The sequence below is a fragment of the Rhinoraja longicauda genome, chromosome 1 (genome assembly GCF_053455715.1).
Source record: "Rhinoraja longicauda isolate Sanriku21f chromosome 1, sRhiLon1.1, whole genome shotgun sequence".
NCBI classification, from domain to species: Eukaryota; Metazoa; Chordata; class Chondrichthyes; order Rajiformes; family Arhynchobatidae; genus Rhinoraja; species Rhinoraja longicauda.
In genome coordinates, this window is record NC_135953.1 from 54,033,348 (window position 1) to 54,051,283 (window position 17,936).

Sequence of the window (17,936 nt, forward strand, 5' to 3'; positions counted from 1 at the left end):
CAAATCCAATTAGATGCCAAAACATACAGGGTGATCACTTCGCCTGAAAAAACAATAATAAGTTTAAAACTTTGTGCAAAGATGTTGAGGGCAGAGAGATCAGCTGACAAAGCATATTATCATCCCCAGTTGATGGTACCAAATGCACTGCAAATGACATCAATACATTGCATTCTGCCTCCACAATTTATTCTACTGAGTTATATTCAGAGGCAGAATATAATCTGCTGACATGACTACATAGCTCATTTAGTGCTACCAACCAGGTATGAATATCTTGGCAGTGACTCAATCTAGCTGGCTAACATCACAAGCTCCAAATGGAAGTGCTGTCTTTCTGTCCGATTGAAAGTTCCATTCATGCAGTGCCTACTGCAGAAACCCGAGACACACCAAGTGCAGACAGTGCCACATGTGTCACTACACTGTCATTGGATTTCACGTGCCGACAAGAGCACAGTCCAGGAATCCCTGCATTATATTGGGGAAACCACCTTTCTGTCCTGTGCCAGGCTGGACCTAGGTGAGACTATTGATTTCAGTGCGGATTCTAAATCGGTGAATTAGGAATCAAAAGAAAGGCAAACTTTTTCTAAACATGTCAGTTTAGATGATGCTTTTAATTATTTTAAATACTTTTTGTTTATATTATTGTTTGTAAACATGTTCAATTATTAACTGCATATGCTGGTACAAATCGAAGGTATCACAAAATGCTGGAGTAACTCAGCAGGTCGGGCAGCATCTCGGGAGAGAAGGAATGGATGACGTTTCGGGTCAAGACTCTTCTTCAGACTGATGACTGTGACTAGGTGGCTGTAGATAAGGAAAGGCATGCAATTCAAGTTATCTGATGGTATATATTCTGAACTGATGGAAGCACTAATTTCCAGTCCTTATATAAGCAAGCTGTGTCAGGAGACACTTCAAATTAAACTGATTATCCAAATACTATTGACCAGCAATGGTCAATGGTACGGTTAACTGTTAAAAGAAAATCAGATTCTGCCATAAATGTGCTGAGCTTTTAGAAATCCCATAAAATATCAAGCATTAGGAATACTTTATTGTCACATGTGATGAGGCACAGTTAATTCTTTGCCTGCATACAAATAGCAGCCCCCTCCGGCGCTGACAAAGTTACAAAGCACTCCTCCGGCTCCCCCTTTTGTCATCTGCCCCCCCCCCCCATATGCTGGTACAAATCGAAGGTATCACAAAATGCTGGAGTAACTCAGCAGGTCAGGCAGTATCTCTGGAGAGAAGGAATGGGTGACGTTTCGGGTCGAGACCCTTCTTCAGACTCTACGTTTCGGGTCGAGACCCTTCTTCAGACTGAGGAAGGGTCTCGACCCGGAATGTCACCCATTCCTTCTCTCCAGAGATGCTGCCTGACCTGCTGAGTTACTCCAGCATTTTGTGATACCTTCGAGATGTTCAATTATTAAAACTAGTTCACATTAATGGTCTGTTTTACATGCCTCAGAATGACAGGAGATATTAAAGTTTTTAACGTAGAAACATAGAAAATAGGTGCAGGAGTAGGCCCTTCGAGCCAGCGCCACAATTCAATATGATCATGGCAAATCATCCATAATCAGTACACTGTTCCTGCTATCTCCCCACATCCCTTGATTCCATTAGCCCTCAGAGCGATATCTAACTCGCTCCTGAATATATCAAGTAAATTGGGCCCCAATGCCTTCTGTGGCAGAGAATTCCACAGATTCACAACTCTCTGGATGAAAACGTTTTTCCTCATCTCAGTCCTAAATGGCCTACCCCTTATTCTTAAACTGTGACCCCTGGTTCTGGACTCTCCTAACATCGGGAACATTTTTCCTGCATCTAGCCTGTCCAATCCTTTAAGAATTTTATATGTTTCTATAAGATCCCCTCTCACCCTTTTAAATTCCAGTGAATATTAGCCCAGTTGATCCATTCTTTCATCATATGTCAGTCCCGCCATCCTGGGAATTAACCTGGTGAACCTACGTTGCACTCCCTCAATAGCAAGAATGTCCTTCCTCAAATTAGGAGACCAAAACTGCAAACAATACTCCAAGGCACTGAACAACTGCAGTAGGACCTCTTTGCTCTTGTACTCAAATCCTCTCACTACGAAGGCCAACACGCCATTTGCATTCTTCACTGCCTGCTGTAACTGCATGCTTACTTTCAGTGACTGATGTACAGGGACACCCAGTTCTCATTGCACCTCCCCTTTTCCTAATCTGACAACATTCAAAAGATAATCTGCCTTCTTGTTCTTGCCACCAAAGTGGATAACTTCACATGTATCCACATTATACTGCATCTGCCATACATCTGCCCACTCACCCTACCTATCCAAGTCACCCTGCAGCCTCATAGCATCCTCCTCACAGCGCACTCTGCCACCCAGTTATGTGTCATTCACAAACTTGGAGATCTTACATTTAGTTCCTTCGGCTAAATAATTAATATATATTGTAAATAACTGGGGTCCTAGCACTGAGCCTTGTGGCACCCCACTAGTCACTGCCTGCTATTCTGAAACGGACTAGTTAATTCCTACTCTTTGCTTCCTGCCTGCCAACCAGTTCTCTATCCATGTCAATGCCCTATCCCCAATACCATGTACTCAAATTTTGCACACTAATCTCGTGTGGGACCTTGTAAAAGGCTTTTTGAAAGCCCAGATACACCACATCCACTGGCTCTCCCATATCCAAGTATTAATATACTTGGCAGCTTTGCCCTGTGTTGTAGCCTGTCGCCTGAATTCCTAGGTAGGGCCCAAGACATGTTCCCACTGAGAGCCAGCAAGTAAGTCCTCCACATTTCATATTTTCATATTTCAGATACAGCGCGGAAACAGGCCTTTTCGGCCCACCAAGTCCGCACCGCCCAGTGATCCCCGCACACTAACACTATCCTACACACACTAGGGACAATTTTTACATTTTTACCCAGTCAATTAACCTACATACCTGTACGTCTTTGGAGTGTGGGAGGAAACCGAAGATCTCGGAGAAAACCCACGCAGGTCACGGGGAGAACGTACAAACTCCTTAGTACAGCACCCGTAGTCAGGATCGAACCTGAGTCTCCGGCGCTGCATTCGCTGTAAAGCAGCAACTCTACCGCTGCGCTACCGTGCCGCCCTAATTTGGACCAACGAGCACAATCATGCCGGGACTGCCAATGGCATTGTCCAGAGAGGCCTATCTCATTAGTTCCTTGAAAGTGTACATGCAGATATATAAAATTATAAGAAATGTGAAATTTTATGAACAAACAAAAATAGGAAACTAAATTCGAAACTGAAAGAGATGGGCACAGCTTTGAAACTGCATGCCATTTCCCACTTCCTTCACCACAAGCATCCCCTCCCCTACCCCCGTCACCTTTGCCACTGTCCTATCCCTACAATGCCAAAGTATAATTCTACCAACAAAAACTGTAAGTGAAAAATCTGTGGAACATATGTTAGCCACATCAAGTGATGCAGAGACTTTACCTGGAACTTGGCAAGTACTAAACAGTCTGGAACACTTTCTTGGAAACCTACACACCTCCCACACAGATCCAGACTACCTCCCAAGGAGGTTAAGATGGAACCACAAGTTAATAACCTTCTCCCAATTCATCGTAAAGGCCAATGAGCCAACCGCAAGGGAGCCAAAGCAAGTGGGGTCCTTGACAACTCTGAACCAAAACCAAGTGCAGAAAGTTGCCTCAACCCCTAAACAACAGGCTACTTTCAACAATATGCACACCAATCCACAATCCAAATGTGATCATTATTTTCCCTAACAAACCATTTGATGTAGTGATACCAAGAGTTCTAAAATATTTTATTTTGCAAGATGAATATCAGAAGTATTAGTTTAGTTTAGTTTAAACTGATTCTTTGTTTGGCTATCAGATCTGTTTGGATAGCATGCAAAACGATTTTCAAGATGCCTCATTAAATGTGACAATAAAAAACCTAAACCTATTGCAGTACCATCTTTGCAAAATAATGGTTAAATTTCAAGATTGAAATTTATAACAATAAATGGAGACAAATGTAATCAAATTTTGTTTGCAACAGGAGGTTCTGAAGAAGCTGAAACCACGGAAATGTTATTATATTAGTTAGCTACTCTGCAGTTCAGTGTGATTTACTTGGTCAGCAGGAAGAACTTTTCCAAATACCTTGTATGTTCTCTGGAGTGGGCAGAATCCCCAGTTGGGAAGTTTTATATTGTGGGTGGAATGTGCCTAGTGGACTGAGTATTAGTTTCCTGTTCTATGCTCTTGCACACAGAAACAACTATGAGATGGTAACTTAATTAGGAATTTACATAAACTAAACATGGAAAACTCTGACTTTACCAAACTGTAATGAAAAAAAACCCAATGTGCATCAAGTGAAACTCATGATTTAAATTGAAGATATAATAGTAAATACTCAACAATAACAGAAAACATCCCATGCGACAGTGCTTTATTTTAACATTGTTTCCAGAGTTTCTATGTTATATTTCCTCATCTTTCTCTCCAAAAAATAATATTTTAGGATCTGTATTATTTAGAATATGACATGTAGCATGTACATGGTGCATTAATGATGCAAGTAATTTTGTATCTCTCGTCTCCACAGCTTTACACTGCCATGAATGTCACGTCTAGGTTAAATTGTTTAGGTTTATTACTGTCACAAGTACCGAGGTACAGTGAAAAGATTTGTTTTGCATGATATCCAATCAGATCAGACAATACTATACATCAATGCAATCAACTCACACCCAGGTACAATAGATGGAGCAAAGGGGAAGATACAGAGTACAGAAAATAGTTCTCAGCATTGGGAAGCTCATACTGCAGCTATCGCATCTGATCGGCGCAAGTCGTGGCAGGATCTGATTGACTCCGTGGATATGACACACAGCAGCAAGAAGGCTTGGGCCACTCTCAATCGGATTAACAAGGACCCAAAGAAGACCGTCACTACATACTGACCAGCCTATTGCTAATCAAGTAGCACACCAACTCCTACTCAATGGCAAAACTGACTCACCAGTGACAAAGCAGAAACCCCAGCAGTGGTATAAAGGTAACTCTAATAACCCACAACTGTGCCAGCCTTTCACAATGAAAGAACTAGATGCTGCTATCTGCACAGCCAAAATAGGTAAAGCTGCAGGTCTGGATAACATCATGACTGAACAGATCAAGCACCTTGGACCAACTGCAAAACAGTGGTTGCTGGCCATGTTTAACACCTGCATGGAGAGATGTCACATCCCAAAGATCTGTCATAGCATTGATGTGTCATAGCATTGCTGAAGCCAGGCAAAGATCCTTCAGCAACAGAGCTACAGGCCAATATCACTTCTTTGCCACACCTACAAGCTGTTTGAGTGACTCATCTTGACTCGCCTCAGCCAGGTGATGGAGCCATCCTTAATAAAGGAGCAGGCAGGGTTTCGGCCTGGGAAGTCCTGCACAGGTCAGCTTCTCAATCTCACCCAGCACATAGAGGATGGCTTTCAGGAAGGTGTTATCACAGGCGTTGTCAGGAAAGAAACGTCGCTGGCGCGGGCAGAAAAATAGCCTCCTTCAAGGAAGTATCGTGGCACTCACCTTGTTCAATATATTAACGACCAGCCTATCCATCCCAACACCAGGCGTTTCATTTATGCAGATAACCTGTGTATTACAACCCAAAGTGCTGACTTCCTTGAGGCAGAAGCTACTCTGTGTGAGGCTTTAGTCAACCTGTCCTCATACTGCAAAGAGAATCACCTGAGAGCCAATCCATCTAAAACCCAAGTCTGTGCCTTCCACTTAAAGAACAAGTGTGCAAATCGAAGGTTAAAGATCATATGGAATGGAGTCAGCTTGGAGCACTGTGACAGTCCAGTCCATCTCGGTGTGACTCTTGATCGATCTCTGACCTACAAAGCACATATCACCAAGCTTAAAGGGAAAGTCAGTTCCAGAAATGCTCTTCTCAGCAAGCGGAGTACCTCAAAATGGGGAGCAAATTCTAAAACCATTCGATCAACAGCTCTGGCTCTCTGCTTCTCCACTGCTGACTATGGCTGCGCAGTGTGGGAGGGCCCAGCTCATGCAAGGAAGATTGATCCTTACACAAGTTTCCTCTCTTCTGTCCATCCCCTGGACTGCAGTGCATCGTCCAGAAGGCTCAAACTCTGGGAAGAGAGACTAGTGAAATCTCTGGAAGACATTCACATGGCAATCAATCCCTCTGAGAAACTCCCACCAGGTTCCGACCAACCATGGATAACCTGGCGCAGTCTCAACAGACTGCGGACAGACTTGGGGAGGAGCAAATCGAACATGCTGAAGTGGGGATATACTGAAGATGCGGCAGATTGTGAGTGCGGACGGAGCCTCCAGACTATGGAACATCTCCTGAGCTGTGACATGCTGCATGGCACGTGCACTGTAAAGGATCTTGCAGAGGCCAACGACGTGGCACTAAAATTTGCTCGCTATTGTCAAACAGCTGTGTGATGACACGAAATAATAATAAGCATTGCAGCGTATCAGTTCCAGAGGTAAAGTATAAATGTCCGCAGTGGGGTAGAGAACTTAAGGAAGGACCGTTCAGAAACCTGATAACAGAGGGAAAGAAGAAAGTATTATTTAAAATTAGAGAAATTAATATTCATACCGCTGGGTTGTAAGCTGCCCACGTCTCTAGTTCCAAAACTAATTTTACCAATCACACACAAGCGATAGTAAGGCAGGAAGAACTGCAAAGTCCGCTTAACTATATGAACAAATAGTACAGTAGCTGGCACCTCTACCTTCCCTTAGAGTTATAAACGTTAACTGACTTAGGCCTCAACTTACTGAAAGGCCAATGAATTCCTTACTTTTTGGATTATCTGACCCTTTCAAGGAACACTGTATTCCTCTCTTCCATCAAAGATGTCTGAAGCATTCTGGTGCATATTATAATATAAAAACTTCAGAGTAGTGGTCAAATCAAGACAACTGCAGAAGAAATGCGTAGGAAGGAACTGCAGATGTTTACACCGAAGATAGAAGAAAATGTAGGAGTAACTTAGCAGCACAGGCAACATCTCTGGAGAGAAGAAATGGGTGTCCTGATGAGTACCTCAGGCATTTTGTGTCTATCTACAGAAGATATGCTTCTTCTTCCTATCTGTCAAGCATTAATTTATATCCCTCCTAAGGCCAAATTGACAAAGTGTGTCTTCAACTCTAATATTCGACCTGTCTTGATTCTAATAAAACAGAGGTAAATTATAAGAATTTTCCATTTTGCATAATTACACCACACAAACGTATCCTGTGGGGTTGTTATTAGTTAGTGACAATAGATGAAAGAGGTGGAGCAGTTCAAATTTAATGCCTAGGGTCCTTACCACAATTTATCTCTAACAGATCAGATGTAAACTTCCCTCATACAAACCTAGAACTACTCCCATTGTATTAGATGATATTGATACACTCCTTTCTTTAAAGAAAATGTCCAATTTGGGGTGTTTCTAGTATTCACTGAACTTGTTTGTGAAAAGGATTAGCTGGCTTTGATTTCACTGAGTGGTTGGGAGATCAAGGAACATAATTCTCCAGTCTGTGGGAGATGAGAAAGCAAATATTTCTATGGTAATGAGGAATCATTCTTGGGACACTCAGCAAATTTCCTAATACCCACAAGGCAGAATTTTTAAAAGAGTTACAATGAACAAAGACAGTCAAATATGGGTGCCAAACCTCTATCCAAATGTAATAATACTTGTACACTCTGGGCAAGAGCCACATTATAGAATGTCCTATGATGAAACATCTGGGAATAACATTATACAAAACTTTCAACTGGGCAAGTGCATAAAATAATGAATATCAAATTGCTGCTTTCTTATAAACTGCACCCATTTTTTCTTCCCAAGGAAGTCATGTGAGACAGTTCTCATACCATATGTTTTGTGCAGCTATGTTGAAAATTCGATTAAATGTACATCAAAATGCAGTTGTAAAGCCTATTTGAAAATTTTGAAGAACTTCATTTATATGCAAAAGTCCATTAAATTGTTTCGTGAAGTTTTTGATCCCTGTTTAAAAATGCTAGTTTCAAAGACAGCAACCCAATATTTAAGAATGAATCACAACCAACTAATATTCTAACCCCTACTTACAACTTCTAACCCATCCCTCCCTCACCCCCCAACCTCCTGTTGCAAGCCCTTCTCCCTGCCATGTACAGGTGACATTTTGAGTGCATGGATGTCCGTGCATGTAGGAGGAAAGAATCAACTGGCATTATTTGGTCACTCTCCAACTGCTTCCAACACTGCACATTTGTCAAGATACAATTCATGCAAATTTATCGTAATTTTCTCACTACATCGTAGTCCAAATCATGTACCATTTTTAAGACACGTATGCTACAAAATATGCATAATTCTAACTTTCAATTTGCAATGAAGCAAAATTAACTTCTCGGTTGGATTCTGATGTATTTCTGGATGCCAGTGTGAAAAGGCAAAATAAAACCTTTTTACATTATTGAGTTTTACCTCAGGTGGAGTAAAGCTCTATTATACTCTCAAGCAAGTTTCAATAAACAAAGGCCATTCAAACAAAGAAACTGAAGTAAATCATCAACTTCTCAAGCCTTTTGCACCTTTCAATTAAACCACAGCTGATCTGTGGGCCTTAGCTCTATTTACCTGCCCTTGTTGCATACCCTTTAATGCTTTTACGCAATCTGTTTCTATTAATTATAGTCAAAATTTTAAATTCATTCAAGATCAAAGGTTTTGTGGGGGCAAAAGTTACAGATTCTCACAACTGCATGATGAGATACTTGCTGGCGTTGCACCTAATTAGGTTATGTCTAGTTATATCATTTACTCCAGAACTTGCCAATTTAGGAAATAATTTCTAAATCTTTTCTTTCAAATCTATACCTAGCACCATTGGGTTACTCCTTTACCTTATGCAATCTGTCATTAAAAGTTAACTCTTTTAACCCAGTGAATGTACATCAAACGATGTAACATTTACATTCTGCCAATATCAGAAAAAAAGCATATCATCCAGTGCACAAGAATGATTGTGCAGTAACTCAGTGGGACAGGCAGCATCTCTGGAGAGAAGGAATGGGTGACGTTTCGGGTCGAGATCCATCTTCAGATGTCTGAAGAAGAAGAATGGGTGATGTTTTGGGTCGAGACCCTTCTTCAGACGTCTGAAGATGGGTCTCGACCCGAAACGTCACCCATTCCTTCTCTCCAGAGATGCTGCCTGTCCTGCTGAGTTACTCCAGCATTTTGTGTATATCTTCGGTTTAAACCAGCATCTGCAGTTCCTTCCTACACAGTAAATGTGCAGTATTCTCTTCACCCTCAATCCAAAAGGCAGTTTAAAGCAAGCTGATGCTGTATTTATTAGCCTCCAAATATGAGTAAAGCACAATTTTCACATTTAATTTTGAAAATATTCTCAGCCATCCTTGAATAGCTGCATCAAATGACTGTAGGTTGAAGCCTCACTTCAATTGCCCCAGTACATGGTTACGGGTACCATTTTCTGGATGAGATGTTTGGGTTATCATAATAATTTCAAGACATATGCTGAACTAGAAAGTTATCCTGGTGTTCCAGCTAACATTTTTTCCAAACAACACCATTAATTTTTTTTGTTTTAAATAACATCTCATTGGGACCTTGCTGAACACAAATTGGCCGAAATATCTGCCTACTTCAAGCACTTTGTTGGCTGTAAAGTGTTTCAGAACAAATGCATAAGGCAGCCATCATCTGAAGAAAACAAGTCTCTTTCCATTTTTTTAAACAAATACCCAATAAAAAGTGCTGGAAATACACATCAGTTGTTTTATTAGCTGTAAGATGAGTCAATCTTGATCCAGAACAGCGATGTGATAGGATTATCAGAAATACTAACCTATTTGTCTTTCAATCTTTTGAAAATAAAATGAGTAGCTTTATATTTCCTTTCAGAGTCATAGAGTGATACAGCGTGGAGACAGGCCCTTCGGTCCAACTTGCCCATAGCGGCCAACATGTCCCAGCTACACCAGTGGCCCATATCCCTCCAAATCTGTCCCATTCATGTACTGTCTGACTGTTTCTTAAACATTGACATATTGTGTGTGTGTGTGTGTGTGTGTGTGTATGTATGTACATTTTCTGAGTGTTTTAATTAGCTATGTATAAATAACATTGATTATTATTTTCTTTGTGTTTTCAATTAACTAAGTATAAATATCATCTATTATTATATTTATTTATTTGGTAAAAGTTTCTTCATAATCAAAAGAAATTCCTGATCCCTGTTCAGGCTCAAAATGTAGTCAACAAAGAAAATTACTATGACCGATTACATTTATATTAAAGTACTCAATATTTTGGCCATACAAATGTCAATTAAACAATCAGATTACCTCTCCACCAATAGTTGCACTAAAATCTGACCAGTACAGCAAATAATATAATCAATGCCTCATTTTGCAGACGCTGTTTGGCTGTGCACTAGAGACTGCACCCAGCAAAAATCAGTCCCCTGGGCCCATCATATCCTTGCCAATCTTTTTGCCCATCTACACTATTCCCATTTGCCCACATTAAGATCCCCTCCAAATGTTAAGGTGGTACTAACTAAAGCCGTTATGAAATTAGTATGATCTTCCACTAATTCAGCATAATACATATGTAGCTCTTAGTAGAATAAACATTTTAATTTATGGATGATAAACAATTGACAACTTACTAAAAAAATGGACATATTGCTACTGCAAAACCTTGATAAAAAGTGTCTTTGATGAAAATGGCCTTTTCCCTATTTTAGACTATCCCCAAGCATGTTAGTCAATAATACTTTTAAAGCATAGCTATCACCACAATGTTGAAAACAATCAACTTTTATATATTTGCAAAATTAGCCATGACCAAATAGCAGCTTAATATTTTGTCACAGAGTACAATGTTCTTATCTCCTTTGCAATAGAATTCTTTAAAATAAACTAATTTATTTAGTTTTTCATCCAGGTAGATTCTTCAGTTATGGGCGGCACGGTAGCGCAGCGGTAGAGTTGCTGCTTTACAGCGAATGCAGCGCCGGAGACTCAGGTTCGATCCTGACTACGGGTGCTGCACTGTAAGGAGTTTGTACGTTCTCCCCGTGACCTGCGTGGGTTTTCTCCGAGATTTTCGGTTTCCTCCCACACTCCAAAGACGTGCAGATATGTAGGTTAATTGGCTGGGTAAATGTAAAAATTGTCCCTAGTGGGTGTAGGATAGTGTTAATGTACGGGGATCACTGGGCGGCACGGACTTGGAGGGCCGAAAAGGCCTGTTTCCGGCTGTATATATGATATGATATGATAAGTGTTGATTGTAATGGATCACTCCTACCCAAAACCCATCCAATCTCCTTACTCTATTCAGCTCTTCAGCAAAATCACTGACAGAACACTGATTGCATCTGCACCTTTCCTTCTGTTATTTCTACACAATCTCATAATCACCTTCTCCTGTTACCCTAAATCTTCTCACCAAACATCATGTTCTTAGCATCTTTCCTTCCCCATATCCCCAGACTGTTCTTTATTGTACATTATAATAAGAGTCTTACAGTGATAGAGTCACGAAGCACGGAAACAGGCTCTTCAACCCAACTCGCCTCTGCCTACCAAGATGCTCTAAGCTGGTCCCATTTGCCTGTATTTGGCCCATATCCCTCTAAACCAGGGATCTCCAAACTATGGCCCGCGGGCCACATCCAGCCCACCACAAGATTTTATCCGGCCCGCAGCAAGCTCTTAGGCGGCGGGGACTGGAGGCAGAAGCTGCCAACGAAAGTTCACTGGAGAGCGGATCGCCACCGACCCAGAGCTGGGACAAGACGAGAGATCGCAGCGTCCCCTCGTAAACAACAAACTCAAGGAAACCCCTCCTCACCGCCGCCGCCGCTCACCCCGGGGAGAGAGTCGGGATAGAGGGAGCAGCGGGTGAGAACGGGAGCAAGGGGAGAGGGAGAGTGTCAGTGGGTGCTGCTCCCTCCCTCCCTCTCTCCCTCCCCCCCAGAGCCAGCAAGATCTGCGCCGCTGCTCCACTCTCTTCCCCGGCCCCGTCTCCCTCTAACGCAGCGAAATAAGAACATACACAAGTGAAACTTCCCTCCTCGCCGCTGCCGCTCACCCCGGGGATGCAGGGCTTCTGAACAACAACTACACTTGTGTTTGTTCTTATTTTGCTGTGTTAGATGGAGATGGGGCCGGGGAAGAGAGTGGAGCAGCGGCGCAGATCTCGCTGGCGCTGGGAGAGAGGGAGAGGGGAGAGAGAGGGAGAGAGGGAGGGAGCAGCCCCCGCAAGTGGCGGCGCTCCTTCACCGGACCCTCTGACACCCTCCCCCTCCCCCTCCCCCTCCCCGTACTCCCGCTCTCACCCGCTGCTCCCTCTACCCCGAATCTCTCCCCCCCACTCTCTCGCCTCCCCACTCTCCCTCCACCCCACTCTCCCTCTCCCCCACTCTCTCTCCCCCCCACTCTCCCTCCCCCCACTCTCCCTCCCCCCCACTCTCTCTCCCCCCCACTCTCTCTCCCCCCCACTCTCTCCCCCTCACTCTCTCTCCCTCCCCCACTCTCACCCGCCCCCACTCTCTCTCTCTCTCCCCCCCCCCTCTCTACTCTCTCCTCTCTCCCCCAGTGGTGATCACTGTATTGTTTCTGTTTTATAAATAATTGTATACCTACGGTGTATATATATTCCAATATTTCAAGCTCTTTTTAAAAATTGAATATTATTTATTTGCTGCCATGTAAACCTACTGTAAACTAATCTAATCTAACCTAACCTAGTTTAACATTTCCTAATCCAATCAAACGTAACCTACTCTAAACTTTTTTGAGTTCATTAAATTTATAACATTTATAAATGTGCCTAAACCTTCATTTTTTCCTACGGCTTGCAAAAATGTGCCAAATATATAATGTGGCCCTCATGCTGAAAAGTTTGGAAGCCCCTGCTCTAAACCTTTCCTCTCCATATACTGTTCCAAATGTCTTTTAACTATTGTTATCGTACCTGCTTCAAATATCTCCTCTGGCAACTCGTTCTGTATGCCTACCCTCTGAGTGAAAATGTTGCCACTCAGGTTCGTATTAAATCTTGCCCAGCACCTTAAACCTATAACTAGTTTATGATTCTCCTACTCTGGATAAAATACTCTGTGTATATATTCACCCTATCTATTCCCCTTGTTATTTTACAAATCTCTATAAGATCACCCTTTAGCCTTTACGCATCAAGGAATAAAGTCCGAGCTTGCCCAACCTCCCCCAATAGCTCAGGCACTGAAGTGCTGGTAACATCCTCACGAAATCTTCTCTCAGCCCTTTCCAGCTTAATGACATCCATCCTATAGCATGGTGATCAAAAATGAACACAGTACACCAAATGCAGCCTCATCAACATCTTGTACAACTGTAACATAACGTCTCAACTTCTATACTCAATACCCTGACTGATAAAGGCCAATATACCAAAAGTATTCTTTACAACCCCATCTACGTGTGACGCCTCTTTCAGGGAACTATGTGCCTGTATTCGCTCTACAATATTTCCAGGGCACTACCATTAAACTTAATTTGTCATTACTCAGCCCACTTGCCCAGGATCAAGATCCTGCTGTAATTTTTGGTTAACCGTCTTCACTTTCTACAATACCACCGACTTTAGTGTCAGTTACAAACCTACTAATCATGCCATGTACATTCTCATCCAAGTCGTTGATCTCAACCATCTGTCATAGCAAACAATGGAGGAAATTACTTTGTTTAGTCATGCATGGCCTTGAATGTCATAAAGCAGCCCGAGTGATTCATACTAAACTGGTGCAGCATCACTTTGTCATGCATCTAACAATTTCCAGCCGGTCCATTTTGGAGGCAATGATTAAGTTATAAATGCCAACTTAGATACTGAGGATAAATCCCTTGCTTTCCTTCATGATGGTATTATGGGTTCTTCTACATCTATCTGATATGTCAGGTAGGACTTCATTTTAACATCTCATTTAATGTACCCGAAAAGTGCAGCACTTCCCAAGTACTTCGGAATGATGCCAGTATAGACTTTTGGCTCACAGCTCTAGCATGAGACTTGAATCTACAAACTTCCATCCCAGAATTGAAAGTAGTAATCAACACCACATTACTTTGAGCATCTTCCAGCACTATGCGGCCAAGAACATTCTAAAAGTCTCTCAATCAACAAATTTCTCTCTGTCAACATCAAGTGCATTAAAAAAATCCAATATAATACATCAAAAGCAATGAAAAACGTCATACTGAGTCAAAGCTATTTGCACAGCATTAGAAATTAACCATGTGGGTTTGTCAGTTTTGCAGCTTCATAAATCTACACACTGAGCACTCATTTCATAAGAAGGAAACTGATGACATACTTATATAATATGTTACAATGTCAAGTAAATTACCTGGAACTCCGCACTTTGACATGTTGGTATGATGTCTTGGTCGAATGGAGGAACGCTTGTAAACAACATGAGGGTGGCCTTCGCCATATGTAAAGTCACTGTTATAGTCCATAGATATATTCTGTAATGGCTCAATGAAATACTGATCCTCTTCTGTTACAATAACACCATGCTTGGGAAAACAAAACAAATTATCACTACTGCATGCAAGAACACTTTTAATTCATCCTTTTTCATTAGGGCCAAAAGGTCAAACCAAAAAATTCCTAGAATAGAAATGTGCCTGAACTGTGCACATTATGTGTTCCAAACTTTGAACAAGATTAAATAGCAAAATTATTAACTATGTATTTACAGCAATTACTTGGCAATATTATCTAAAAAGGTAAAATAACAATCTGAATAATTAAAATTTATTTCAATACATAGCTTTCAAGTGGGTCATTTTTGTATTCCCCTGCTGCTTAATCAATTGGACATTTTTGTGGAGGGATTACACTGCAATTCTCTGGTTGTTAATCATTCTTCAAACAGTTTTCTTCCAAAAACAGGGACAGTGGGGATTCCATTGTATTTTAGTACTTTTAAGTAAATATACCAACTAGGTATTTGCAAAAGTAATTTACATCTAAACCGAATTCAAAACCAAAGAAAAGGTAGTTAAAATGCTAAACAAGAGTAACCATCCATGCAGCAAAGCTATGGGGTTTATATTCCTTCTAAGTTAGCAGAAGCATATTATTCCCTTACAGTGGCCATCTCTGTTTTGGCAAGATATACATAATTTGCAAACATGAAAAAGGAGCTAATTAAATTTCTAGCTAATACCATTCTCACAATATCAAAATTGTTTAAACTACGGGAACTGCATGAACCATTTTACAGAAAGCTGTACTTTGGAACGCTGCACGGGAATTTCGATATTCTACGTGCTTCTGAATAACATTCTGTCTGCAGACGCCAGTGAAAGGGTCCTGCCTCTTTAAGAGCTGGCTACCCTTCCCACTGCGGTGGATCATATGCAAATTAGCCATGTGCATCCTACAGCGGGGCAGCTGCTTGTGTTTCCAATCCTGCAACTATTATGTCGGTGCAGTTAAAATTTCAGGCCGATGCTGATAACAGTTTATACTTTACAACACAAAGAGAGAATTAAAACAACATCCCAAATTGGAAAATCAAGCTGAATGTTCTACTCACCAGACCATTACAGTTGCTTAAAGCCACTTGTGTAGTGCTGTGCTCATGTTTTACGTATCCCACGTAATAGCAGTTATCAATAAAATCGTGTTTCCATTCTGGGCCACCAATCCCCCAATATTCTACGATAAAATGTCTGGAGATTAATTTAGTGTTTAAACTTAAGTTTAAATGAAAGTGCTTTCCATAGGCGGACAGCCTGTAAAATAATTTAGAATCGGTTGGATCTCGGGGTGGAACATCCGAACTTCTCCTTCGTCTCGAATGCTTATAGTTGTTCCCGCTGCTGTCGTTCAGGGAATCTCCGTTATGGTCCACTCGGACAGGAACCGTTAGCTGATAATGTTCAAGGTAAGAAAGGAATTCCTCTTTGAAATCACAAGATGGAAAGATGCAGGAAACAGGCGTGGAAGGAAAAAAAAGGACATGACAAAGCACCACTAAAATCGGAGACAAAATTCATTCCAGCTAAATTACAGGGAAGTGGCTATCAAGTATTTTCAAAACAGCAGCGATGCTAAACTAAGCAATTACATTTTATAATCCCACATTAATAGAATAGGTGTAAACATCTTAAATACATTAAATTCAGAGATTACCAAATTACCAGACATGCAAGAAATAGTCCGCAGTACCATTCCGTGGAAAGTGTCACCCAGTAACAACTTGTAAGCTGCAAGATCTGGTACAAATCTACCGTGAACACATCAAATGCAATATGCGGATTCTGCCAATATCGGTAACGCAAGTTTATGCACATTTCTGTCATATGCAAAGCATTAAACCTGGACCTTGTTTGCTTTGGATTAGGAGCTATTTTCTGCCAATCCTGCTTTGCACACTTTATATATAACGGGACTGTCATCCGAAGGGCTCATCCAAAGCCAATCACACCCAATGCAGCGCAATAGGCTTAATGTTTAAATCGTGCCATCGCAATCGGTCAAACTTTGTTGTGTCTGAGAGACAAATACAGTTGCGAGAGAATGGATGTGGCCCAACAATAGCCAATGGGGGTTATTTATCTGTGCTTTAAAGCGTGGTGATGTGGCGCTACTCTACGGTGTATGGGGTCATGCTGAGATGATCCTACCTTGAGAACTGTAAGAAAGCCTTGTGTCACTGTCAAATTCCGAAGCGGCCATGACTAGGCTCAAAATCCAAGTCACCGTCTTCCACAAAATTTCCATAATTCAGTGAACCAAAAGCTGTGTGTGGCTACCTTTGCGCTAGACGGTTTCTTCGACTCCAGAAGCGCACCGTGACAAGCCCATGGGGTCCGTGCTGCTGCTGTTGCCGCTGCCGCTGCTGCTGCTGCGGCGGCGATGGTGGCGGTCGCGGTGGCGGTGGCGGTGGCGGCGGCTGCGGCGCCTTAGCACCAGCCCGCGTGCCCGCTCATCGCCGCGCCCAAAGCCAGGCAGCCGCAAAGCGCCAGACCGACCCTCAGCACCGGCACTCAGTCATCCGCCTGTCTGCAGAGAGAGGGGAGGGGGAAAGAAACACAGGCCATTAGTCCGCTGCCTCTCCACTTGTACCTGGCGAGCCAGCAAGGAAACTATTAGGTTGCAAATAGGTTTTACTTAATTGCAAATAGGTTTCATTTAATTGTTTCTTTAAATAAAACATAAAATGAAATAAATGAATGCATCGTTACTGCTGACAACGTGATGTTGCAGAGGGCTCGACTGCAGAGCACACGAGGGATGAAATGCATATACCTCCTTCTCAAAAGCCGCGGGTTTTCTGACTTCCAAATAAACCCCCTGACAGAGTTGACATCTGAACATCCGATTTCTAGCCAGAGGGAGCGGTATGACTCGTGTGCCTCTCTAATCTAAAGGAAAAGTCGTCAGAATAGGCAGCGGACTACCTCGTTCTTCCGAACACTCCTGACTTCCCAGCGAAACCAAAAGCTTTTGTTTTTGCTGGATTTAAAAGTCCCAGAGCCGCGTTTTCCCCAAGCTCGTCGGCTTCCCTGTTAACCCCGAGCACGACCTCAATAGTCCAACAGGCAAAGAAGCAACATGAAACGAATGAAAGAAAGGTTGAACACAGGGTGGAGAAGCCGAAGCCGAAGCCGCCACCAGCCCCTCCTCGCTTGCTGCTCGACCGAGCCTGCTTATCGCTACCAATCGGCTTCCCGTTAACTGCCTCCATGTATAGGTAGGTTTATTATTATTGTCACGTGTACCGAGCTACAGTGAAAAGCATTGTTTTACATGCAATCCAATCAAATCAAACTATAC

The 17,936-nt window shown here is 42.2% G+C and overlaps 1 protein-coding gene across 2 annotated transcripts in view; it reads right to left on the reverse strand.

Moving 5' to 3' along the window:
• adamts6 (ADAM metallopeptidase with thrombospondin type 1 motif, 6) overlaps nt 1-17,661 on the reverse strand; it is a 231,674-nt gene extending 214,013 nt beyond the window's left edge. For both annotated transcript variants that reach the window (XR_013547164.1, XM_078397497.1), the window contains exons 1-4: nt 17,409-17,661; nt 16,784-17,162; nt 15,691-16,058; nt 14,491-14,662 (exon numbers count right to left, since the gene is read on the reverse strand). Coding sequence is in view for 1 of the 2 variants with exons in the window: in XM_078397497.1 (XP_078253623.1) it covers nt 14,491-14,662; nt 15,691-16,058; nt 16,784-16,880 (637 nt within the window). In the remaining variant the exon portion in view is untranslated. The remainder of the gene's footprint in view (nt 1-14,490; nt 14,663-15,690; nt 16,059-16,783; nt 17,163-17,408) is intronic.
• Between the last annotated feature and the right edge of the window lie 275 nt (nt 17,662-17,936).